Source organism: Protopterus annectens, chromosome 6.part0, assembly GCF_019279795.1.
Source record: "Protopterus annectens isolate FY-2018-M chromosome 6.part0, PAN1.0, whole genome shotgun sequence".
NCBI classification, from domain to species: domain Eukaryota; kingdom Metazoa; phylum Chordata; order Ceratodontiformes; family Protopteridae; genus Protopterus; species Protopterus annectens.
The window spans coordinates 1,352,947,538-1,352,974,545 of record NC_056737.1 but is presented as its reverse complement, the minus strand read 5'-3'; the positions used below and the strand labels follow the sequence as shown (position 1 = coordinate 1,352,974,545).

The following is a 27,008-nucleotide window of genomic DNA, read 5'->3' as shown; positions in this document are numbered from 1 at the left end:
TATATATATATATATATCACACACATATATGTTTGTGAGCTAAATGGGCACAGTATGGGACTGGAAATAGTTATAATAAGGGGTGGCATGACCAAGAATGTCTTCAGAGAAAGAGTTGCAGACACATGGAAAAATTGTTTGAAGGTTAGTTGGAGAAGAATCAACAAATTAGTTGTTTCAAAAAAATGACAAAAGTGGAGAAAAAGTAGGATCCCTGGTAATATTACAAGGTAAGATTAAACGACTGGTTGGAGCTGTTAACCCCTATCTACAAACTGATACTGTTTCCATTATATTGGGTTACTAAGTTAGGGTTATTGTTTCTAGCCTACTGACTCTGATTTTTACATCCCTCTCCCGTTTGTATGCCTGCAAAGTAAGAGAAATGTATATGGTTATCTTTGCATTCCCCGAACATATAGAAAGAAATTTATCATTTATCTTTACTTAGTTACTCTCACAGAAAAGCCCTATAATCCTTAAACAGACTAACATCCAGGTTTCTCTGTCTTAATTATTGCAAAGTACTTTGGGGTACATTGGATACAAAATACACTATGTACATGAACAATCTTGTTTTTTGCTGTATTTTTGTAGACCATTGTTAACACAGTAGTTGAAACACAGTTTACTCATCCAAGCCAATTATGGTTTCTTTTTTAGTTTCAGAAGAAGTCTCTGAGGCTTTCCTCGAAGCTGTTGCTGAGGAGAGGCAGCCTTTGAAGCCATTTTTCACCAAAACCATCCGTGATGTTGAAGTGGTAGAAGGCAGTGCTGCAAGATTTGACTGCAAAATTGAAGGTAACTTAAAAAATATATTAAAAAAGTGAGAAAACAAGGTGTATGACACAACTTGCTTCCTTTGTGCAAAATGTTGCAAGCAGTACACTTGCTTGATGATTTCAAAAAGTGATTTTCACAAGTCACTGCTCTAGGAGTGACTGGCTTCACATTGGAAAAAGGTAAAAACTTATTCATATTGCTCCAAACTCTTGAACACAGGTCTGAGTAAGAGTCCAGAGTTTCAGAATTCAGGCATGGATTTCATAACTTTGCACAAGGAGAGTCTTAAGTGGAACAGTCTCAGCTGAAATGTACCAGTGGAATGGGTCAGAACAACAGGTCAGTGTACATCACTCCTTGACCCTCCATCCATGATCAGTGTTTTATCATTTTCCCACTCTAGGTTAATTGGATATTCTGGTTAAGATGGGTTAAGATGTATTTGTTTCAGTTATGGTGGCTTTATTTTGGTTCATTTCTATAGATACATGAAATAGTTACTTGCAAATTCAGTTGCTTTCTCAAAATCAAATTCAACATTCAGACTTAACAAGGCATGAACCTTTAGTTTCTAGTTAATTAAATTAGCACTGTGACCTAACCTGTAGTGCCTAAATCCTGCCCCACGGAGAATGCATTGCTATTACATTTCTCCTAGCTGCTTCAATTTATTTACATATTGTTTTTGCATTGGTAATGAAAAACTTGTTTCAAATAATATAAAATAGCAAGCTGAAAATAACTTCATTCCTCATCTCTGTGGACTCTGTTTTTAGCATACACATGGCACTCCTGTTTCCAGTGGACAGTAGCTTATCCCTAGGGGACCTGAGTCAGATACATGAAGATACTTTGTTATCTGTGGCAAAGCTGCAGAGAGAAGCAGTCATCCTACCTGGAGGAGAAAACACTAAGAGCACAGAGATAACACTGTACTGTCTCCCCATCACTTCATTGTGGGTTGCCTTTCTTCTGGCTGCCACAAAAGATCGCCTGATCACTAATTTCTTTCCTGTTCTGCTTCTGGAAGAGAATTGCTACTGCAGCTCTTCAATGCATTTTTATTAAAATGCCTGAAACCAATCATGTAGAAAATAAAGGAACCATAAATTATAAAAAGGCAAAAGAAACAGTAAATATCAATGAGTCATAAATTAAGATGAGATAAATTTATTAAATCATGTAAAAAAAAAAACAGTAAAGTCCACATACAAACAGTACCTATGATGTCTGCTACAGCACACTTAACTCTGAGATGGATCCAATATATTTAAGGAGCATTCAAAGCTGGCCAGATTTGGAGACTCCCTCGGCTAACCAGTTAACAGATTCCAAAGGTAAGGACCCTGGTAAACAAAAGCGCAAATTCCAGAGGTTTCAAGGTGAGCAAAATAAAGTGTCTGAAGCCAAACTGAGCACAGGACTAAAGTCAGTTGGTACCAGGACATAAGATCCAGCATGAGACATGGTTTAAAGCTGCATAGAGTATCCTGGCAGTTCAGGGCTTCAGTGCCTTCCTCACATTTAGACCAGCAACTGCACAGACAGAGAATAAAATGGAAGTGCCTCAATATACATCAACAACCACCACCATACCTCCAGGTTGGTTAAACAGAATGATGCACTGGAGGTCCCCCACATCTGGATTATCATAGAGCAAGTCCTGTAACATATCCTAGCAAGCTATTGGTCACCCTCTATGTACCATGAAACCCATAGCTAAAATTTAGGCCTATTGGAGACACTCCCCATTCAACCAAATACCATACTCATGGAGGACTTTAATTATCCCTGTATAAACTGGGAATCCTACATGACCCCGATTTTACAGGCACAGAGATTCCTAGGCTTTGTAAATACAAACACCCTGGGCCAGTTAGTGTGTACTTATACTAGAAGTGCAAATATTATTGCACCTACTACACACAAATATGGGGGAACACTGCACTCTCCCCACTGTTGTGTCCTCTAAGGTGAGATCACAAAGCAGTCTCCTTTGAAATTAGAATCTTTTTTTGTAACCCCAGTAAACCTGTAACAGCTAGAAACTACTCCAAGGCAAACTACCTTTTATTAAGAGATAACGTGTTATGTTTTAAGCCCCTCCAAACCCAGACAACACAGCAGCCTATGCAGAATTATTTACAGAAGCTCTGTACAACCATGTCAGTGATTGCATACAGGCTGCTCTGCCTACCACAGATAAACCCAAAACGGTTTCAGAAGGCAAACCACCCTGGTGGAATCCAAAATGTAACAGGTTGTATAACTAAAGAAAAAGCCCCCTAAAATTAAGAAGTGTTAACAATAAAAAAAGGTAACAACTCTCTCATCAAACTGAATAGACAACTAAAAGGACTAATTATATCAAACAAACCAAATTTTAAGGTAAATATAGTGTCCAGGCCAAGGACAACCATAAAGTCTTCTTTAGCTTTGTGTGAAACCTCAAATGCAGTACACAACAGTGTGCTGAACTGTTGGTAAATGTAGCCACACTCACAGTACTGAGAGATATAGCAGATCTTCTGTCTGAAAATTCAGTTCCAACTTTACCCACCTCTTACCCTCAACCCTCCCCAGGAAATACTTCCTAACATAACCACTCCAACTGTCAATAGGGAAAAGGTCTTCGATGCACTTTCTAAGGCCAGGAATACATCTCCAGTGGGCCATGATAATATTCCAGGAAGCCTCGTAAGTAGCCTAAAATGTGACCTATCAGTGCCACTGGAGTCACACTTCAACAATAGCTTCTGCACAGGCTTTGTGCCACTCAAATGGGCAGGCCATCACTGGCTCCCGAGAACTACAGAACCATTAGCCTGACTAGTCTCATATGCAAAACCAAATCATGGAAATGATTAACAATGACACTGGAAACCTTCATACACTGGACCCAACCCAGTTTGGTTTTGTCAAAGGCAGGTCATGCCTTCTGAACCTGGTGGACTTTTTTGAGACAGTCACAAGGCAATGGATGAGGGCAAAACAGTGTATACTGACTATCTTGACCTAGCTAAGACATTTGATACAGTACCACACTCTGACATTGTAAACAAACTAATATAATTAGGCATAAACCCCAATGGAATTTGCTGGATAGCCAGCTGGCTCACAGGCAGGAGCCAGGAAGTTAGGATTGAAGAGACCACCTCTACAAAAAGGCCAGTCACTAGTGAAGTTCCCCAGGGCTCTGTGCTGGGTCCGCTCATGTTTGTCATCCATTTTTCAGAAGTGAAGACCAATGTCAAGGGCCTGTGGCTTACCAAGTTTGCAGATGACTGCAAGCTAGGAACAATCATAGAATCCCCACCCAAGATACTAACATCTTACAGGAAGATCTAACACAGACAAATGACTGGTTCCAAAGTGACAGCTTAAAACTCAATGCCAAGAAATGAATAATAGTACCTTTGGGAAGTCTGTCACCCAGGCAAACTATCTCATTGATAAAACACCCCAAAAAGTAGACACAGTAGTCAGGGATTTGTGGATGTCATGTAGATAGTAAACTACCTTTTCGACCAACATGTGTCTAAGATGTAAAGAAAATTATTTTATGTCACTCAATTTGTAAGTAAGGGCATGGCATCTAGGTTCAGGAAAGTCACTGTGCCACTGTAATCAGCCATCATCTGACCCATTATTGCATATAGTGTCTCTTTTGGTATGTACTTGACCAGGCACCTGCAACAACTGGAACGTTCACAGAGGTTCCTCACAAAAAGAATACAGGAAGCAAATGCAAAGTCCCTTCAGACTGCTTAGAGGTGGTTTATGCCTGGTCTACAAGGCATCCTTGGATCCCGCTCTGATTGACCTGTTGCATATCCACAAAACAAACAGCACCAGAAATACTAAATCTAAGTATTTAAACTTTGTTTGCAGCTTAAGTAGGACATGTTAGCAGGACAGGTATATAGCTCTGAAAATCCCCATTATTTGGAATAGGTTTCTCATCCATGTGAAGTAGAGCTCTTCCCTAACCATATTCAAGCACAACCTGAACCAGTGGATAAGAAATTGGAAAATCACCCATGGTATGACACCTATGTCTCTGATGGACAGAGGTAGCCATTAAGTGATGCCATAGCTAACATACACACCCCTTAAAAAACCTCTAAGGCACAATAACATGGGCTACATTTGGGTTGCATGGCTAGGCTTATAAAGGCCCCAGTAGGTATTAGCCATACTATACACATATGAACAGGCAGAGGAAGACCGAAGTCATATAGGACAAGATAGACTACCTTAACAGGCAGACGGTATAGGCACTGCAGAACCCATGTATTATACTGGCATCTTAATAGCCCAATAAATAACCATTCTGTGGAGTTTTCCAACAGCTGTAGGCATTCATTTTCCACATCTGGTAGCCCCAGGTGCAAAACTTGCAGTAATCCTGCCAGGAGGAGACAAACACATGTAGGACTTCATTCTTCATCTTCTGAATACTGCCAGCTGGCATTACAGGTAATTTGCTATACTTTTGCTGACATGGTTACTCAGTGATCACACTTCTGTTTGTCACAGGTCTTCACTGAAGGTAGTTGGGACTTCACATAACAGATAGCTTTACTCCACACTGGCAGTACTTTCTGATAATCGTAAAGCACTGCCTGGACTTGTGTTTAGTGCCAGCAGCATTGTTACTGACATAATCCTTGCTTATAACATGAGCTGGGAGGCACTCTTTCTTCCTGTTGGATTTATTTATTAGTTTTATTTTAAAGAGGGACTTCTTTTTGATCTTGCATCTGTTTAGTGGCTATACTTAACCTTCTGTGCATGGTCCACTCCTCCCCTCCTCATTTCCCCAGGTCCCAAGCTACTTGATGTCCTTCCTCCTTCATAACTGACACTTTCAGGAAGTACAATGAGGACAGCCTACAAATGAGTTCTTGGTGCCCTTGTCTCATCTCCTTACCACAAGCTAAAAGCATTAGCTCTCATTCCATGTTTCTGTTGTGGCTCATTGTTTAAGGTTTATGCTTCACAGCTCCACAGTCTGAAGATCCTTTCTGACTTCTTGTTACTGTTCTTATAGAATTTGCATGTTCTTGCCCTGTCTTTATGAATGTCTTCCAGATACTCCAGTTTTGTCTTACCTCCCAAAACATTGTGGTCAAATTAGCTAATCTGAACTGTACATTTGTACGTATGTGGCTGTGCTGTATGTGATGAAGTCACTTTTAAGTGAAACCCAACCGGATGAGTCCAGCTACTGGAATCAATACTCTCAAAGTTTTATGCAGCTCTGTCACTATTATTTCTTTCTTATATTTGCTCTCTGTTTGGCTCAGTCCTTTTCTCATTCCCTTGCTGTTTAGGGGCAGTACCTTAATGTGCACAGTTGCCAGTAGAATGACCCCTTTCCAGGCAACATCAAAACAGTAAGTGACTTTTCTGTCCTCCCACCGAGGAAGGCAAAGCTGCCTGTCAGCCACTTAGTCCTACTCAGGTGGTATTGGTTGACATCATGACCATATGCCAATAGCCAACTTGTAAAGTTTTTTACATGAGGAGTAGAGCCCACATATTTTAGAGATGTTTTTATGGACCGTACCCCCATTAAATATTATGATTAGTTGTATGGTTGCAAAAAAAATAAATAAATAAAAATAAAAAAAGTTTCAGCCAAATTCTGATTCTCTTAGGTTTGTCAGATGGGATTTCACTGAAAAGTGATGTGGTCAGACTACTTTGTGTGTGTGTGTGTGTGTGTGTGTGTGTGTGTGTGTGTGTGTGTGTGTGTGTGTAGGTAGGTAGGTATATGTATGACTCTCTCTCTCTCTCTCTCTATATATATATATATATATATATATGTAAAAGAGAGAGACATATAGATATGCGTGTATGTATGTGTCTGTAAATAAGTGTCAAAGTGAACGTTCATTGAGCACATGTGATCAAATACAGAACATATTGCGCACTAGAATGCATACTCAAAACACAGAGAGAGATTAAAGAACATTCCCTTTTCAGAAGAAACTCGCAGAATATATTAAAACACAGTTGTGTTTTCTTAACAAGGACTAGTCTTTTCTCCACCATCTCATCTGTCAATTGCACTTCTTAATCCCTGTTGTAGACCTAAAGATGCAGTATCTTCAACCACAACGATTTTGTTACTCTGGAGCGTTTCTCTCTGAGTCTCCTCTGAAAATGTGTCCCAGTCGGACTTTCCCGGTAAACAAATGTTAAAAAAAACAAGTAAAACATGAGTCTGAACTGTTTGAGAATTGAATGAATGCAGTATTTTCATGGAATTTGGCATTTTAGGCCAGAAAACTAATTCACTACAACATGTATTTCTGTTCATATTTATTATTTATAATATTGCCATCTTGCATTATTGAGTGTTCGTACCAAGAATATGATTTAATTTTATATATATATATATATATATATATATATATATATGTATGTATGTATATAGATGGCACAAAAAATATAAATAAGATTGCCATAACGTCCAACAATTACATTTAAAAATTAAGGGTATAATTGCTGTATTTTATCTCAAGAAAAAGGAATTTCATTCTTTTGAAAACCGAAAATCAGTGTCCCTGCCCCCTAACTTAAGTATACCTACCCTGCTGTTACATAACCATGACAACAGTAAATACTCAATTAAGCTGCTACAGTTAACATAAACAAGCTTGGCTCTGTGTGTGTGTGTGTGTGTGTGTTTAATATATGTTAAAAAAAAAAATATATATATATATATATATATATATATATATATATATATATATATATATATATATATATGGTTCCCATTCAGAAGCCTGAAACATCATAAGCCTGAAAATCAAAATCCTGAAACCAAAAGCCTGAAAATTCAGAATCCTGAAAACTCAAAATCCTGAAAGCCCAAAATCCTGAAAGACCAAAATCCTGAAACTCAAAATCCTGAAAACACAAATAATGCTAATATGTCACTATAAAGACACTAATATCTACCAACTGACCCTGACCTAACCCTAACCCTAAGGTCCGTCACTATCAGCACACTCACCTGACCAGCCTAAACCTAACTCACTTAAACACTAACCCCAATATTTGTCACTATTGCATACATGCCTAACCTGCCTAACCCTAACTCACTTAAACCGCCCTAACCTAAAATAAAACCAACCGCACACTTACCTGCCCCCAACGCATGACCAAACACCACAGGGCTAACAATAGCAAAGCCACAATGACATCAGTATGTCTATTTTGTGTTTTCAGGATTTTGAGTTTCAGGATTTTGGTCTTTCAGGATTTTGGTCTTTCAGGATTTTGAGTTTTCAGGATTCTGAATTTTCAGGCTTTTGGTTTCAGGATTTTGATTTTCAGGCTTATGATGTTTCAGGCTTCTGAATGGGAACCATATATATATATATATATATATATATATATATATATATATATATATATATATATATATATATATATATATATAGTTCCCCTGTGCATTTGGTCGGCAAAATTTAGAGGAGAATTAGATCATCAAACATTTGGACAGTAGAATGTCTGAAATCCCAAAGTTATATTTCGTCAAGACAGGTAAGTGGGGTTTGGGTGGGAGGGGGGGTGAGTGTTTATATGTGTGTGTTTGAATGTTAGGGTTAGGTTCAGGGTAAGCTGAGGGGACAGATGTATGTTTGCATGTGAGAGTGTGTGTATTTTAGGGTTAAGGTCAAGAATTAGGTAAGGAGATAGATGTAGTGTTGGTTGGGTATGTATGTTTGTGTATCTGAGTATGTCTTTTGGGGTGGTGGTACTCGAATGATTTTTATAAGGTAAGGTGTAAGGTTAGTGTTCGGGGCAGAGTTAGGGTTAGCATGCATTACTAAGGTGGTACGGGGAGGCTGTAAAACATAAGACAATCTACATAGACAGTCCCTAACAAAAATAAATAAATGCAGTAAAAAAGCAGTGCAACACAAGTATATAAACAATGAAAACAGCAAAAATATTAAAATAACTCATAATCTGCCAAGAAGGTCATGCAGAAATGGTAGCCGGAATGATCCTGAAGCCAAAAAGAAATTGAAGTCCACAGAGGAAAGAACTGACTATTCCAATTAACAAATACATTAAAACCCAGAAGTAACTGATGAATAATAATAATTAAAAAAAAAAGAGTAAACCCATTAACAAAGGAAGACTCTGCCACCCTCCGCCCCAAAGGAAAAAAAATTATTTTAAATTAATACAGGCCCTACCTTTAGTATAAACATTTTCTTATAATGCACAATGGTGTATGTGCATCATAAATGTCCTAGTTGTAAATAAAGCATGTATTCCAGCTGTATAACGTATATCTTTCCTACATCTATACTACCACTGCCCTATCATTAACCTTTCCAATCTTCTACCCTTCTACTGTTACTAATACATTCTCCCATTTTTGTCTTTACATATTTTTTCTGTACCACATGGTGATTTTATTTTGACAATGTATTTGTAAGTATCATACTCTGTTAGTATTATATTGATTCACATGTTCATAGGTCAGTACTAGGCTAATGGCCCTGGAGCCAACATAAACCTAGCCCAAGAATATTCCCAGTCGTCCTGTTGCCAGATGTTAGTTCCTTGTGCCCCTATTGAGCAAGGCTGTTGAAATAATCCCCAGGGTGAATTTCCTGTTACCCATCCACTCGTCAAGATTTTTCTTGAAGAGGGCTAGAGAAGTGCCCTGCTTGACTTGAATGGGGAGTTTATTCCAGAGTATGGGAAGTCTCTGGGTTATGAACCTGGCCCTCCAGCAGGTTCTGTTTATTGTGGTGATGAGGTTGAGGTCTTTGGAGTGTGTGGTGCAGAGGGATTGAGACTTTTTCAGATGAAGCATGTCTAGCAACACTGGGTCAGTCATGGCTTTGTATGCCAATTAAAGATCTCCTGTAAGTAGGCGATGTGAGATGGAGTATAGCTGGAGTTTTTTGAGTCTCTCTGTATAGGGCATGTGTTTGAGTCCTAGGATCCTCTTTGTGAGGAATTTTTGTGGCCTCTCCAGTTGTTGTAGGTGTCTACTGAGTTAAATGCCAAATGGGGCATTTTACTCTATAATGGGTCTAATGAGGGATGAATAGAGAGGGATTATAAATCTATTGTAAAACTACAATCCACTCTGCTACAGGCCCCATGAAGGCTCAGTGTCTCTCCAACCTAACACCACTCTTAAGTATTCAACTGCGGTACCACCTTTAACATTCCTATAAGAAAAGCACAGTCCGGGTCTGAACTGTCTGCAAACAGCTACAGTTAACTTTGAACCTAACACCACTCTTAAGTATTCAACTGCAGTACCACCTTTAACATTCCTATAAGAAAAGCAGTCGGGTCTGAACTGTCTGCAAACAGCTACAGTTAACTTTGAACCTAACACCACTCTTAAGTATTCAACTGCGGTACCACCTTTAACATTCCTATAAGAAAAGCAGTCGGGTCTGAACTGTCTGCAAACAGCTACAGTTAACTTTGAACCTAACACCACTCTTAAGTATTCAACTGCAGTACCACCTTTAACATTCCTATAAGAAAAGTGCAGTCCGGGTCTGAACTGTCTGCAAACAGCTACAGTTAACTTTGAGTATGTGTCTACCTGTTTGAGCCAGTCTTCATTTTCCCCTGGAGAGCACTGTGCTTTGGCTGTAAGCAGCCCCCCCCCACCACCACCACACACCTTCCACTTTCTCTTATTCCCTTCTGTTAGCAAATAGTATCCATAACTGATCAATACTGTGTGTTTGTTAATTTAAACTATGACCACAGTAGCCTACTGATACAAGGTTATCCTGGTTTTCCACCTGAGAAATTGAGAAAAGACTTACAGTTTCAGAGCAGTCCTTGGTCAATTGTGATTGTTTCTTAACACATACTTGTCTTGCTTTGGCTCATTAGCAGCAGTACAAAGAACTGCCTGCTCACACCTTTGTTCTCCCTCCCTTCCTGTTTATTACCTTAAGACAATCCCAGAGTTAATAAATATTACCTGTGGCAGGCACCATTTGTAAAACTACAATCCACTCTGCTACAGGCCCCATGAAGGCTCAGTGTCTTTCCACTAAGTGTTTTACAACTGTAAATGCCTATTTATGTTGAATTGTATTAGACATTTTACAACTGTATATGTTTATGTTGAATTGTGTTAGACATCTAATATGTTTTATGCTTTATTATTGATGTTACTATGGCATGCACCAAGTTGTTTCTAGTATAATAGTATGTATGGTCTATTTGCATAGCTGCACCTTGTTCACTAATGTTATTCATGTAATTGTGTTGTGTGTAGACCGCTCATACTAGTGTCTAAATTATTTCTGTACGTTTGTGCTGTTACTGGTGGATAGAATCACATTAGAGAACCACGACAGATTGCTGCTCGCTATATTTTTTTCTGTGGCTGCATAACTGTCTGGGTTTTTGTTTTCTAATGTTCTTCCAATTGGCTCAGTATCTGCATATACTAAGTAGTTGTTCAGGACATTGTCATGCATGTGGTAGCCATTTGCTCAGTGTGTTTTTTATAATCTTTATAATATGTATTTACCATCTCAAAAGTGCTTACTCCTCTCTGTACACTTCTTTTCTAGACCTAACACCACTCTTAAGTATTCAACTGTGGTACCACCTTTAACATTCCTATAAGAAAAGTGCAGTCCGGGTCTGAACTGTTTGCAAACAGCTACAGTTAACTTTGAGTATGTGTCTACCTGTTTGAGCCAATCTTCATTTTCCCCTGGAGAGCACTGTGCTTTGGCCGTAAGCAGCCCCCCCACCACCACACACATCTTCCACTTTCTCTTATTCCCTTCTGTTAGCAAATAGTATCCATAACTGATCAATACTGTGTGTTTGTTAATTTAAACTATGACCACAGTAGCATACTGATACAAGGTTATCCTGGTTTTCCACCTGAGAAATTGAGAAAAGACTTACAGTTTCAGAGCAGTCCTTGGTCAATTGTGATTGTTTCTTAACACATACTTGTCTTGCTTTGTGATTGTTTCCATCCCGTCATACAAGAACCTAACAGGGTCCCCACCCTGCCCCCTATTCCCTCCAACCCCAGTGGTCCCACCTTTATTGCACTCAAACCCCTCCCATCTTTCCAATAGCCAACCACAGCGCTAACCCAACACTACCTCCTCCATATTCCCTCTACTATCACACCTCCTCAACTGACATGTACAGGCATACCTTTCCTTTGCTCACTGCATGCACTCTCCTTGCATATCTTACATCCTACCAAAGCTCCATCACTCCCCCACTCAACCACTACCACTGTACTACTACTCACACCACCACCCATGTCTCACCCATACTCAGCTCCCCTCCCACCAGCTCAAGAACCATCCCTATGCACCCCCCACATATTCTACCAACTATATTACTCAAACGTAAAGCATCCCTACAACTTAACATAGTAACCCTCCCACCATACATATTACCACAGAGCACAATCATAAAGTTTCCCTTATAAACAAACACATTCAAAAACTGAGAAAACTAATCATCTCATGCATATCAAAACTAGCCCTAAGTGGAGACATCCACCCCAACCCTGGCCCTACCATCTCCATCCTCAATCCTCATAATCAGACTAGAAACCACAACTTCTCCCATATTACAGCCAATAGAAAGCCAAGTGACTTCCTTCTACTAAGCCTAAATATTAGAAGTATATCCAACAAAGTCCATGAACTCCATGCCACCATAGACTTATACTCCCCAGATATAGTCATCCTGACAGAAACCTGGCTAAAACCTCAAATTACCAGTGAGCAAATACTCCCTCCAGGTTACGGCATACTAAGAGTAGACCGGCTAAACAAAAAAGGAGGTGGTGTAGCTATAATATTTAAACAGCATCTAAACATCCAGATCATAAAATCATCAGCTCCACAAATAGGCAATGAAGAAATAATATATACCAACCTCAAAATTAACCAAAACAAAACCATCAACATAATTGGATGCTACTTCCCACCTGGCCAAAACATCCCTCCACTAGAAAACCTCCTCAGCTGGTCTACCCACCATCTCCCCCAAGAAACTATCATCTTAGGTGATTTCAATATTGACTGGAAATCCTGTTCTGGCAACAATCCAACCCATCATGTACACCTTCATGGCTTCACCCAACTAGTCCAGTCACCAACAAGGATAAATAAAAACTCCAGCAAGCACACTACCCTGGATTGGATACTAGTCAGTAAGAACCCCCAGTCATATATAACAGGCTGCTTATCAGATAGCCTCAGTGATCACTCCCCAACATTCCTACTCAAAAAATACCTGTACCAAGCTAAACCTGTCATCTATTGTCAAATACGTAAAAAAAATAAACTTTAACCCACTCACATTCATCTCATCCCTCAAAGAATGTAACTGGCATGCTCTAAAGTACCTCAGTCTAGATGACGCAGTTGAATTTTTTAATACTACCTTCCTGAACATCCTTAATTACCATGCCCCCATAAGATTTTTCCAGAACCAAAGCACAACCCTCCCAATGGCTACAGAAAACCACTAAGTCAGAAATGAAAAACAGGGATAAAGCCTGGGAGCACTGGCGCAAAACCAAAACCCCCGCAGCTAGACAGAAATTCCTAGAACTACGCAATAGAGTCAAAAATAAAACGGGACAAATTCCAATACTACCAGTCTGCCCTAGACTCCTCACAACACAGCCCCAAACAATTCTGGTCCTCCATAAACCCCATCCTCCACCCAGGTAAAGTCAGTACCCCTCCTCCTAACATCCCTCACTCCTCAGAAAATATTGCTACCTCATTCAACACACACTTCACCCAAACCATACTATCACTAGCTAAACAACACAACCCTCCTCCCCTCCAACCCACACCTTCAACTAGTAATCTCCCCACTGCCTTCTCTTTTCCCCTGTACCTACCTCCAACATAAAAACTCTTAACTAAACTTAAACCCACCAAATTAGCAGCAGACAACCTCCCAAGTGAATACCTACAAATCGCAGCTGATGCTCTGGCCTACCCAGTATCCATCTTGATTAACCGATCTCTGTCAGAAAGTTACGTTCCCACATTGTGGAAAGTCTCACATATAATTCCCCTCCACAAAGGCGGACCCTCTACAGAACTAACCAATTACCGCCCCATAGCTATTCTCTCTCCAGTCTCCAAAATACTAGAGAGATGCATACACTGTCAGGTCTCTCACTACCTCCTTACTAACAACCTCCTTTCCAGTACTCAGCATGGTTTCCGACCAAACCATAGCACCACCACTGCCTTACTCTCCTTTACTAACACTATCCTTCAGCATAAAAACAATAGCTATCTCTCCTCTGCTACTTTCCTAGACCTATCTAAAGCATTTGACATGGTCCCACACAAACAACTTATCTCTGTCCTCAATAACCTATCCTTCTCACAATCAGTCACCAACTGGTTTCAGAGTTACCTGTCTGACCGCCAACAATCCGTTGTATGGCAGAATGACATATCTCCCCAACTACCTGTCTCCTTAGGGGTTCCCCAAGGATCCATCCTTGGACCCCTACTTTTCTCTGTTTACACCAATAATCTAGCCTCTGCCACCAAACATGGCACACTCATCCAATCGCAGATGACTCAACCATCATCTGCTCAGCCCAGTCCCTACCCAAACTGCAAAAGTCACACAGGAAGCCTTTTCCTCTGTTGAAACATGGTTATCCGATGCCCAATTAATACTCAACCCAAACAAAACTAAACTACTCATCTTCCAACCCACCAAACATACTCAAAACAGCTCTCACTTTAAAATCACAGCAAAAGACAACACCACTATATACCCAACTGAACATACCAAATTGCTAGGAGTGGAAATAGACAATAAACTAAAATTTGACATTCACATATCCATGACCATAAAAAAAGTCCACAAAAAACTAGGAGTATTATATAGAAATAAACAATTTCCCACCAAAGCAGCAAAGATTTCAATAGCAAATTCCCACCTTATCTCCACCCTACTTTATGCCTCTCCAGTATATACCAACCTAAGGCAATGTGATCTAAACAAGCTAGAGACCTGCTACAACAAAATCGCCAAATTGCCACAGGGCATCCTACCGTAGACACCACTGTCTCACACTTGCTGAACTGGGCTGGCTTGAACTCCCTCACCTCCTTCAGTGGTATCAACTCTCACTCGCCCACAAACTAGTAAACCATCTACTAAATGTCCCATCCCTCCAGAATCTACTCCAACCCTATCGCACCACCAGACCACTAAGATCCAGCAACAAAAATCACTTGCAGATCACTAAAGCCAATAACTCTGCTGGTGAAGCACTATTCTCTTAGCCATAGCCAAATTATGGAACTCACTCCCACCCACAATTACCTCTGTACCATCATGCACCAACTTCAAAACTTTATTAAAAGCACCTAAAAACATGCTGGCTATGCCCTTGCAACTCCCACTCTAATATCATCCACCCCATCCAACTACTACCTTTCTTTCACCTCCACTAACTACCTTGATGATAGCAAGCTCAGATGCTCATAAGCCTAGTACTTATTATACAGCAGGAACTTCTCATTGTTACATTTGTTAATGCCTGTTATGTACTTCACAGATAAAGGTTCTAGTTGTCTACTGATGTACTATGTTCTTCATCTGTAAATATGTTGTAAGTAATTTCTATGTTAAATTGTTAATCTCTATGTAATCCAATGTAACTACTTCTGTTTATTTTACTGCGGAGCTTTTCTCCCCGGGCCTCCACTGAAAATGGACCCATGTCCAGTCGGACACTCCCGGTCAACAAATTTAAATAAATAAAATAAATAAATAAATAAATAAATTATGACTTCTTTCTGCCTGGATGAAAAACCTTTTGTAATGAGGTGTGCCACATTGAAGGACTTTCTAACTACCGTGGCAACATGGTTGTCAAAAGAGAGGTTGCTATCTACCTGTGTCCCTAGATCTCTTATCACTCCTTGGGAGTTGAGAGGGCTACCATCGATGTGGTAGTTTGTGGGCACCGTGGTTTTCCTGAAGGAGATAATGATGCACTTTTTAGCATTGAGCTTAAGACCGTGGTTCTGGCACCAGTTGGTGTCTGTCAGGCCTTTTTGTAGGATGTCTACATCAGATGAGAATCAATAATAGCTCCCAGTTTGCAGTCATCTGCAAATCTGGTTAGCCAGAGCCCCTTGGTGTTGGCCTGAACTTCAGAGAAGTAGATACCAAACACCCAGGACAGATCCCTGTGGGACTCCACTTATAACTGCCCGGTTTCGGATTTGGAGTCCACTACTTTCACCTTGTGGGTTCTGTCCATGAGCCAGTTAGCAACCCATCTTATGATGTAGGGGTTAATGCCTAGGCTATTAAATCTGTCAATGATCCGTGAGTGGGGCATTGTGTCGAAGGCCTTGGCCAGATTGAGGTAGGCTGTCTGGATTACCTTGTCTTAATCAACCGCTCTGGTGACAGATTCGAAGAAGTCTATCAAGTTGAGCAGACATGATCTACCCTTTACAAACCCAAACTTTGAGGAGTCCAGGGTTTGAAGGTTCCCTTAATCCCTATTTATGAGGTCCATAATGATGCGCTCCATGGCCATACAGATAAGGCTCGTCAGGCTGATGAGGTGGTAGTTTCCAGGGTCAGTAATCACTCCCCCTTTGTGGAGTGGAATGACTGTAGTGGTGTGCCATTCGGTGGGAACAAAGCCTGAAGTGAGGCTGTGGTTGAACAAGGCACTCAGGTGTAGTGCCATTTCCCTTTGTAATTCGTGTAGAACACAGACAGGTATATTATCAGGTCCCATGGAAGCTGTATTTTTGGCTTTGGATAGTCCGGCTTCTGCCTGTGCAGCTGTGATATTAGGGATTTGGCATTCCTTGGTTATTGGGATGGGCCCTTTAGGGGGTGGGGGGGTAACATTTGCACTAAACCTGTCAGCCAAGATATTAGCAATATCCTTTGGTTCAGTATAAGTGGTGCCGTTGTGCAGTAGCTCAGAGCACCCCTATGTATTGTTATGAAGGTTCTTGATATAACTAAAGAATGCCTTTTGGTTATCTTTAGCATCTGTTGCAATTTTGTTTTCATAACTAGCTTTGATGGATTTAATGAGAGATCTCAGTTTTTTGCTGAGACTTAAAAGGGAATTTTTTCAGTCTTGGGACTTTTACCTTTTCTGCAACAGTTTTTTCTTCTGTTGTAGAGTTTGTTAATGGCAGGGGACCACCAGATTAGCTACCTTTTTTTAGAGGACAGGATCTTATAGGTTCATAGGTAGGTACTAGGCTATCGGCCCAAGGGCCTACGTAAGCCTAGCCAGCAAGTTTCCCTAGCTTACGCTTCCCAAGAAAGTTATTTTCCTGTGCCACTGTTGTGCAGAGACACAGAAGTGATCCCCGGGGTGTATTTTCTATTTCCCATCCACTCATCAAGATTCTTCTTGAAGAGTGCTAATGAAGAACTTTGCTTGACATAGATGGGTAAGCCTGTTCCAGAGTATGGGAAGTCTCTGGGACAGGAATCTATCCCTCCAGCATGTCCTGTTTATTGTGGTGACAAGGTTTAGGTCCCTAGAGCGTGTAGCTCGCCGGGATTGGGATTTCTTTAGGTGCAGCATGTCCAACAGCTCTGGGTTTGACATAGCTTTGTATGTTAGGCAGAGATAACCTCGGAGTAGGCGATATGCTACAGAGTAAAGCTGGAGTTTTTTGAGGCGATCAGTGTAGGGCATTTGTTTGAGGTCAGTAATCCTCTTTGTGAGGTACTTCTGTGGCCTTTCCAGCTGCTGCAGATGTCTTGTGAGGTACATTCCAAAAGGGGCGTTGTACTCTATAATGGGTCTAATGAGTACAAAGTAGCGGGGAACAATGACCTCTTTTTTTCCTGGATGAGAACCCTTTTATGATGAGGTGTGCCATGTAGAAGGACTTCCTTCTGGTTCTGGTTCTTTTTTCTTGGTTCTTGGTTCTGTTTGGTATGGCCTGATCCATGCATTTGTGTAAATGCTCATAGAGCCTAGTTGCAGCCTCTGTTTCTGCATTAAAAATTATTGTAACTACTATATTATAGCTTTCCACCCTTGGCCATCCCTGAATAGGGCTTCTTGAACAGTCTGACTATCTTGGTAAATAAATTGCCAAGCCGATTAGTTAGTCAATAAATAAATAATACAGAAACACCTACAAAAAGCTGCAAAAAGAAAAAAAAATCAGCATTTCATAATGCACAGAATAAATACATTACAATAGACACTGACATAGGAAGATTGTTGTGAAGGGAGCAGCTGCCACAGGCAGGAGTAATCAGCAATTTCAAGATATTCTCATAATTCCGTTTTAACAGTTTCAGGAAGTAGTGATAGTGGCTATAATCAGGACTGTGATCGTAAAATGACATTTAGACAGTCAGCAAGTCAGTAAAGAAGGTGTGGCTACGAATGGTTATGTTTCTACACAGTAGATCTTTGATTCCATTTAGCAAGGAAAGAGCAGCAAACATAATTAGCTGCTGAAGACCTTTTTATGGGTTGTCAGACTTGGTGTGGGAGTACCAAAAAGGGATACTGTCCATGTTGCCAACTAACCCTAGAACACCTGTGACAGTATGAATCCAACCTTCTTCTAATAAACGTAGCCAATACCAAAGACAGTGGCAGCTGGTAACTTCACATCAAAGTGGGGGCTGCAGGAGACAGCTGAATGGATGGGGTCAATGGGAAGGGGTGCGGCCAACTAGAAAGGGGAGGAGCTATGCTCAAAACCACAAAAAAATTAACTTTAATTAAATATGCTGCACTGGGTGCCAAACTGTCATTATGAGAGTCCAATCAAGACAAAATGAAGTGTAGAAAAAAAATATTTCAGTGCATTGGCTGCATGACAGCTTACTTAATATCTAGCTGGAAACAAAAAGGTTGTGAGGCATGAAAAAATAAATTACTTTTTAAATACGTTACTGGAATGCCAGTCAAAATCAAGTGTAAGAAAAACAAACAACACTCAACTCAATCCACGTCTCCTTGCACCGCAGTTCTAATTATAGTTTATATTCAGCTTTATTAAAGTACCAAGTAACATGCTGAAAGTAGCAATCTCTGTGATTCCCCCATTTGTAAAAATGTTTCTTATCCAAAAAAGACCTGCTGCCTGACAACTATCTACTTGTTTCATGGGGAAAACGTGATCAAAGTAAAAAATGAAAAGCAAACAAGAAACAAGCTCAAGATACACTGCTTAAAGGATTACTGCACAGGTTGTGGACCACACACAACAGATTGGCATTATGTTTAGTTTACAGGTAAAGCCTGTAAAAATGACTGCAAGTCTCCAACAAATGTGATGAGCTTCTTAAAATAATGTAATCTTGTCCTTTATTACAAATACTGTCATATGCATTTCAATACCCAAGGCTTATACGTTATCTAGTGATGTAAGTATTCTCTGCATGGCAACAACAGAAAGGCTTTCAGCATTGGCATTTCTTTAACAGTATGCTTATTAAAGCTTACTTGCATCTTACAATCTCAGGCAAGCTTACCTGATGGTCATTAAAGTATTGCTACTTAAACAAAGAGCAACAGGCACTTTCTGAATAATAATAAGCGTAAATCAACAGTATAAAAATATGACAGAAACCAGAACATTCTGTAAAATCAAGGACAGATGAAAAGCCACTGTAGTACTTGTGTCTACCTTGGATGGGGGGATACTCTGCACATTTATACTGCATAACTGCTCCTTACCTTGCTTGGACACATCCAAAGTCACTTCATGGGGGAGTGGGGTGCAACAAGTATGTCACAATTTGAAATGTCTCTGGCTGACTGTGATGGCCCTGACACATTTGTCATACCTCTCAACCTCAGAGCAAGAAATCTGGACAAAGCCATACATAGAAGTGGTACAAAGGCCAAAAAATAAGGACAAGTTTTAAATATTGCTCTTATAAACTTAGAAAGATAATAGAATAGTAGGTCTTGCATTCGTATGAATTTTCTGAAGGGTATAAAATCTGAAACTCAAATGTCTGTCATTATTTTCTAACTTAAGTCTTTAATAATTTGCCACTAATTTGCTAAAAAAACACAATGTTATGAAAAATGGACCAAAAATGTGATACAAAAATATAAAATGGCCACACAATACAGCTGGGAACCTGTCAAAGAAGGGACACTTTTTTTAATATTAGTACTGATAACTTGAGAAGCTGACAGAATAAACGAATCTACATGTATTTCTGAAATAAACGTAATCTATAATGATTATTACAGTTATTTATTAATTGTAAACCCTCTACGTTTTCTTCCAAAATTGCCATTTTGAGGAGGGATTATTAGTGGAAGAGCAACATTTTGAGCCAAAATCGGGGACAGTTGAGAGGTTTGGATATGCCTAATTCTATAAAGCAATTTATTTGCACGTACCTTTCAACCTGTTAATGCAGGAAATCTGGACAAGGCCAAATATATTGACAGTACTAAAACTTGCTCTTGTATAAACTGAGACACTTGATAGAATAACAGGTCTTGCTTTAGCATACATTTTTTCTGAAGGTTATGAAGTCTGGTACTCAGTGTCTGTCATTATTTAGTGACTTAATTCCTAAATGATTTGCCAGAAAACCACAAATTTTATGAGGAACAACCAAAAATAAGAAAGAAAAATCTATTCATTCTGCAAAAATCTGGATATTTGAGAGGTATAGTTCAGCCGGGGCTGTCTTTGAGTCTGCCGCCCTTACCCCCTCACAAAATCATGGTCGAATGGAGCCTCCCCACGCTGCGGCCATTCCAGTGAACCATTACTTGGCTATTTCACCCCATTTGCCATAAACACTAATGTGCATCCTGCTTTACTTCTGTGATGACTTGGACTTCATTTGAATGTTATATTACCTATTTTACAGTACAAACACTAATAGATATCTGCTAAACAAAGCAATGCAGTCTCACAATGAAAACAGACTTAGCATTAAAACTTCTCTGCCCTTGAAACTCACATAGGTTCATAGGTAGGTACTAAGCTGTCGGCCCTAGGGCCCATACAATCCTGGCCAAAAAATGTACCCTGGCTTTCGCCACCCAAGAAAATTATTTTCCTGTGCCCCTATCAAGCAGAGCCACAGAAGTGATCCCCGGGGTGAATTTCTCATTTCCCATCCAATCATCAAGATTTTTCTTTAAGAGTGCTAATGAGGAGCTCTGTTTGACATAGATAGGTAGTTTGTTCCAGAATATGAGAAGTCTCTGGGACAGGAATCTATCCCTCCAGCATGTTCTGTTTATTGTGGTGACAAGGTTTAGGTCCCTAGAGCGTGTAGCTCGGAGGGATTGGGATTTCTTTAAGTGGAGCATGTCCAACAGCTCTGGCTTTGACATAGTTTTGTATGTTAGGCAGAGATCGCCCCTGAGTAGGCGATATGCGATGGAGTAAAGCTGTAGTTTTTTTAGACGGTCTGCATAGGGCATCTGTTTGAGGCCAGTAATCCTCTTTGTGAGGTATTTCTGTGGTCTTTCCATTTCATTGAAACAGCGTTGAAACCCACATTCAAAGAAAATACATTTTGCCAGTGGCAGATAAAGATTAACTTTGGGCTGTTTTCAAATCACAGGCCCCTTGCACATGAAACATACACATGCGCTTTGATACACTTTCCTGATTGTATTAAATTATATTCCTTGTATAATACAGTACAGTTTTAGAGGGCATTTTAAATTTATTGTTTTGAACATTTTTCCACTAAACAATGAAACAAAATGCACAGATAATGACAAAACTGCCCAATTCAGAACATTTCCATCATAAAAGTCTGCTCAAACGTCTACTGTCCACCAGTATCAGTAAATATGCACAATATCTGAAGAAGTAAAAGTCATCTAAATAATTCCACATTAAAGAGATCTGTAACTAATGAAGAGGTTGCTGCTAGCAAACAACTTTATATTTCATTGTTTTATCTACAAATAAATTGTCTGTTGCCCTTGAGGAATAAATTGCCTATGTTACACTAAAAATGATAAGCTAGTAATATTGCAATAGGGAATGGATGGCAAACTGATAACAGGTTCATAGTTACTAGGTATGTTCGCCAAAAAGGACTGCAGCATCCACCCCCTTTGCAACAGAGTACAGTATCAGCAATGCATCTACCTACTGTGGTAGCAGAACCCACAGCCTTTTGAATCAAAAGCAAGTACACTACCTGTTGTGCTATTAGCAATGCAAGCAGACTCAGCATAAGCAGCACTAAACTTTTGCTCCCCTGCAGCTCTCAGCTCCTTGTAAAATCTACTCAACACTCAGCTGTATCTCTGAACTTTGCAGCACAAGAAATCTGGAAAAAGCCAAAATTTATTGGGGAGGACAAAAGCCCAACCAGGGACACATTTTAAACATTTCTTGTATAATGTTGGAAAGTTGCTAGAATAAAATGCTGTGTTACCAATATACATTTCACTGCCAAGACTTGAACCCATGACCCTGTGCAAAACAGTTAGAGCAACATAACACTATGCCACATCAGCTGCTTTGTGAAAGTGAGGAAGACTGAAACTTAAATGGCTACCATTTAGTGAATTCAGTTCTCACCATAGCTGTCAACCTCTTAGCACAAAACACCTGAAGAAAGCCAATAATGGGGGAATACAACCCCCAAACATATTCAGTGAATTTAGTTCTTACCATAACTCTCAACCTCTTAGCAAAAAACACCTGGACAAAGTCAGTAATGGGGGAATACAGCCCCCAAACATATTCAGTGAATTCATTTCTTACCATAGCTCTCAACCTTAGCACAAAAAACTTAGATGAAGCCATTAATGGGGGAATAAAGTCCCAAAAGTAGGGGGAGATTTCAAATATCCATCTTATAAACTTAGAAAATTGCTAGAACAAAAGGTTTTGTGTTACCATGTACGTTCTGAAGAATATGAAGTCTGAAATTCAAATGCTTGTCATTTTTATTTATTTAACATTTGTTACCAGGAAAGTCTGACTTGGAACAAAAGCTAATTTTCAGCAGAAGCCCAGGGAGAAACACTCCAGACACGTCTTTGTAAGATGGGAGGACACCAGAGCACCCAGAGGAAACCCACACAAACACAGGGAGGACATGCAGACTCCACACAGAAGGCACCCCAGCCAAGAATCAAACCACAGAACCTGTAGCTGTCAGGCAACAATGCTACCCATATAACCCACACACTCAGCTCACTCCACAACAAGTGCAAATATGCCTCTGTCATTGTCCATGTTGGTGTGAACGACCTGAGATGTACCTCCCTGGACTACATGAAAAGAGACATGGAAGAGCTCTCCGATCTTGTAGCCCAGGAAGGTATGACCCTAGCCCTGAGTAGCATTCTGCCATCACCCAGAATGATGCCGCAGTACAAGGACAAAATGATTGACTTCAACAATTGGCTAAGCTTCTGGTGCCATTCTAAAGGGATCCAGTATATGCCTGCCTGGGATGACATGGTTGACAGACCATGATGCTTTGCCAGAGATGGCCTGCACCTGTCACCCCTGGGATTCTGGATACTGGCTAAGGTTCTTGCCACCCCTGTAGTGCCTTTTTTAGGCAAGGTTCAAATGACAAATTCACCACCGTAACAGGAACAGGCAAGCAAAAACTGAGGGTGATGCTACTCAATGCTAGAAGTCTAAATCTCAAAATGCACGCACTCAAGGCACTCCTTAAAATGGAGAACATTGATATCTGTGCAGTGACTGACACCTGGTTCAAGGCTCCAGAGAGCACCCCTGCACTATCAGGCTATAACTCATACCACACTTTTCGGCCATGTAACCTGGACCAGAACACCAAAGGTGGAGGCGTGTCCATATTCATTAAGGATATCCACACCTCCAGGCTAGTTGCTCAGCATAATGCAGCCGAGGTTATCCAAGTGCAACTAACTCTGGGCAAAACTACAATCCAAATTGTAGCTTGCTACAGATCATCTATCATGCCCCAGGATTCCCACTCCTCTTTTCTTGATGTATTGGAAAATATTAGGGTTCAACCAAACACCCTAATAATGGGCGATTTCAACTACCCCACCATTAACTGGGAAAACTACTCATGTGCCAACTCCTTTGCTCAATGCTTTCTGGAATTCATAAACTCCAATGCCCTGGATCAACTTATCCACACCCCCCACCAGGGGCAACAATATCCTAGATCTAGTCATTACCAACATGAGTGACCAGTATTCCACACCTGAAGTCAACAACTCATTGGTCCGATTCGACCATAAGCTTATTACCCTAGATATCCACATCCTGCACCCACCCCCCATTAAGGAAACCATGGTAAAAATTTTCTCCAAAGCCAACTTCATGCTTCTTAAGACAGAAGTGGTGAACTTCATGACACCCATGCAGATGGACAATACAGTTACGACTACTGAATCCTACACAATTGCACTTTATAAGCACTTACATGAGTGCATGGATCGTGTTATCCCAAACAGAACCAAAACACTATCCTCCAAAAAAAGGAAGCCAATCTGGTGGTCCCCTGCCATAAACAAACTGTACAACAGAAGGAAGAAACTGTTGCAAAAGACAGTAAAATCCCAAGAGTGGAGGAGCTCCCTGGTCAGCCTCACTAAGAAGCTGCAATCCCTGATAAAATTCTCCAAAGCTAGTTACGAAAACAAAATCGCCACTGATTCTAAAGACAACCACAAAGCATTCTATAGCTATGTCAAGAATCTCATTGGCAACACTCAGATCTGCTCTGAGTTACAGCACAATGGTACTAAATATACAGACCCAACTGATATTGCCAACATCCTGGCAGATAGCTTCAGTGCTAACTTTACCCCCCTCTCACCTCCTAAAGAACCCATCTCTATACCAGAAGAATGCAAAGTTCCTGTAATTACGGCTGCACGGATAAAAACCACACTCTCCAAAGCCAAGAACACAGCATCCATGGGACCAGACAACATCCCAGGCTGCGTTCTACATGAACTACAGAACAAACTGGCACCCCACCTAAGTACCATGTTAAATCATAGCCTCACCTCAGGCTTTGTGCCTGCTGAATGGCGCACAGCAACAGTTATCCCGCTCCACAAGGGGGGAGCCACCATAGACCCCTGGAACTACCAGCCCATTAGCCTGATGAGCCTGGTCTGCAAGGCCATGGAATGTATCATCATGGAACTTATAAACAAAGACATTGGTAATCTCCAAACTCTGGATCCCACCCAGTTTGGGTTTGTAAAAGGCAGATCATGTCTCCTAAACCTGATAGGCTTCTTTGAAGCAGTCACCAAAGCCGTAGACAAGGGTAAGTGGTTCACACAGCCTATCTAGATCTTGCCAAGGCTTTCAACACCATCCCCTACTCTGGAATTATAGATAAACTCACTAAACTAGGTATAAATCCCTATGTCACAAGATGGGTTGCTAACTGGCTCACTGACAGAACCCACACTGTGAAAGTAGCAGACTCCAAATCCGACTTCAGACTAGTGACAAGTGGCGTACCACAGGGTTCAGTCCTGGGTCCTCTCCTGTTTGGTATCTACTTCTCTGAAGTACAGGCTAACACAGAAGGTCTTTGGCTAACGAAGTTCGCAGATGACTGCAAACTAGGAGCCATAATCGAAACTCCTAACAATGTGGACATCCTACAAAAGGGCCTCACTGAGACAAATGCCTGGTGTCAAAGCCATGGCCTCAAGCTCAATGCCAAAAAGTGCATTGTTATCCTCTTTGGTAAAAACTCTGTACCCATGAACTACAACATAGGCGGTAGTATACTTAACACCGAAAGTGTGAGAAGACACAGATGGACAGTAGTCTCTCCTTTGATAATCACATCACCACAGTAGTCAGAAAATCCTTCTACATGGCACACCTCATTACAAAAGTTTTCTCATTCAGAAAAAAAGAGGTCATTGTTCCCCTCTACTCATCACTCATTAGACCCATTATAGAGTACAACGCTCCTTTTGGTATGTACCTCACAAGACATCTACAACAACTGGAAAGGCCGCAGAAATATCTCACAAAGAGGATTACCAGCCTCAAACAGATGCCCTACGCAGACCGTCTCAAAAAACTCCAGCTTTATCGCCTACTCAGAGGTGATCTCTGCCTAACATACAAAGCTATATCAAACCCAGAGCTGTTGGACATGCTCCACTTAAAGAAATCCCAATCCCTCCGAGCTACACGCTCTAGGGACCTAAACCTTGTCACCACAATAAACAGAACATGCCGGAGGGATAGATTCCTGTCCCAGAGACTTCCCATACTCTGGAATAAACTACCTATCTATATCAAACAAAGCTCTTCATTAGCACTCTTCAAGAAAAATCTTGAGGATTGGATGGGAAATAGGAACTTCACCCCGGGGGTCACCTCTGTGGCTCTGCTCGAAAGTGGCACAGGAAAATAATTTTCTTGGGTGGCAAAAGCCAGGGTACCTTTTTGGCTGGGCTTGTATAGGCCCCAGGGCCGATAGCGTAGTACCTACCTATGAACCTATGAACTGCACTACTGACTGTGTAAAGACACAAAAATACAGAAACCACAGATTTTATGAGGAACAGAACAAATATGAGGCAAAAACCTGCACATTTTTTTACAAATGGTGGTGGGTAGGGAATTCAGGCTCTTTCCACCTGGGCTCAAGGTAAAGGGTTCAAGCCTGTTCTCTACCCACCACCATATAGCAACTGGGGCATTACACACACACACACACACACACACACCCCTTAGTAAAGTCCGTTGTATTCCTTCCTGCAGTTCCATACCTGAGCCCAAAGTCTCTAAAACGAGAGCAGCCCAAAGCAAGTCCTTCTTCTAATGTCCGTAACATCCATCCAAAAGCCCACGATGAGAGCAAGTCCTTCCCGTGAGAGCAGAGCAAGCTGGGTCCTACCCAGCCTGCGGATGTTGCAGTCCGATCCCCTTCTAGTCTATCCAGTTCTAACTGCATAGACATCTGGGACATTTGCTGCTGAATGTTGTCTGGACTGCTGGTGAGACAGTCTGGATTCTGTGCGTTTGCTCCAGACTGGTTCACCAGCAGTCCGGATATCGGGAAATGCCGCGAGTGCGCATGCCGATGTTCCGCGACTCGTGTTTGTTTTAATTTTTTTCTTTTCTTTTTTTTTTTTTACAGCTGGGAAGGCTGCAGCATGAGCTGCCCTGGCCAAAGACATTGCAAGAAATACATAAACAAAAATTCCC

The 27,008-nt window shown here is 40.8% G+C and overlaps 1 protein-coding gene across 2 annotated transcripts in view; it reads left to right on the top strand.

Annotated features, from left to right (window-relative positions):
• MYLK (myosin light chain kinase) overlaps positions 1–27,008 on the top strand; it is a 2,381,262-nt gene that overhangs the window by 2,338,275 nt on the left and 15,979 nt on the right. For both annotated transcript variants that reach the window (XM_044074915.1, XM_044074916.1), the window contains one exon: positions 664–801. In XM_044074915.1, the coding sequence (XP_043930850.1) occupies positions 664–801 (138 nt within the window). The remainder of the gene's footprint in view (positions 1–663; positions 802–27,008) is intronic.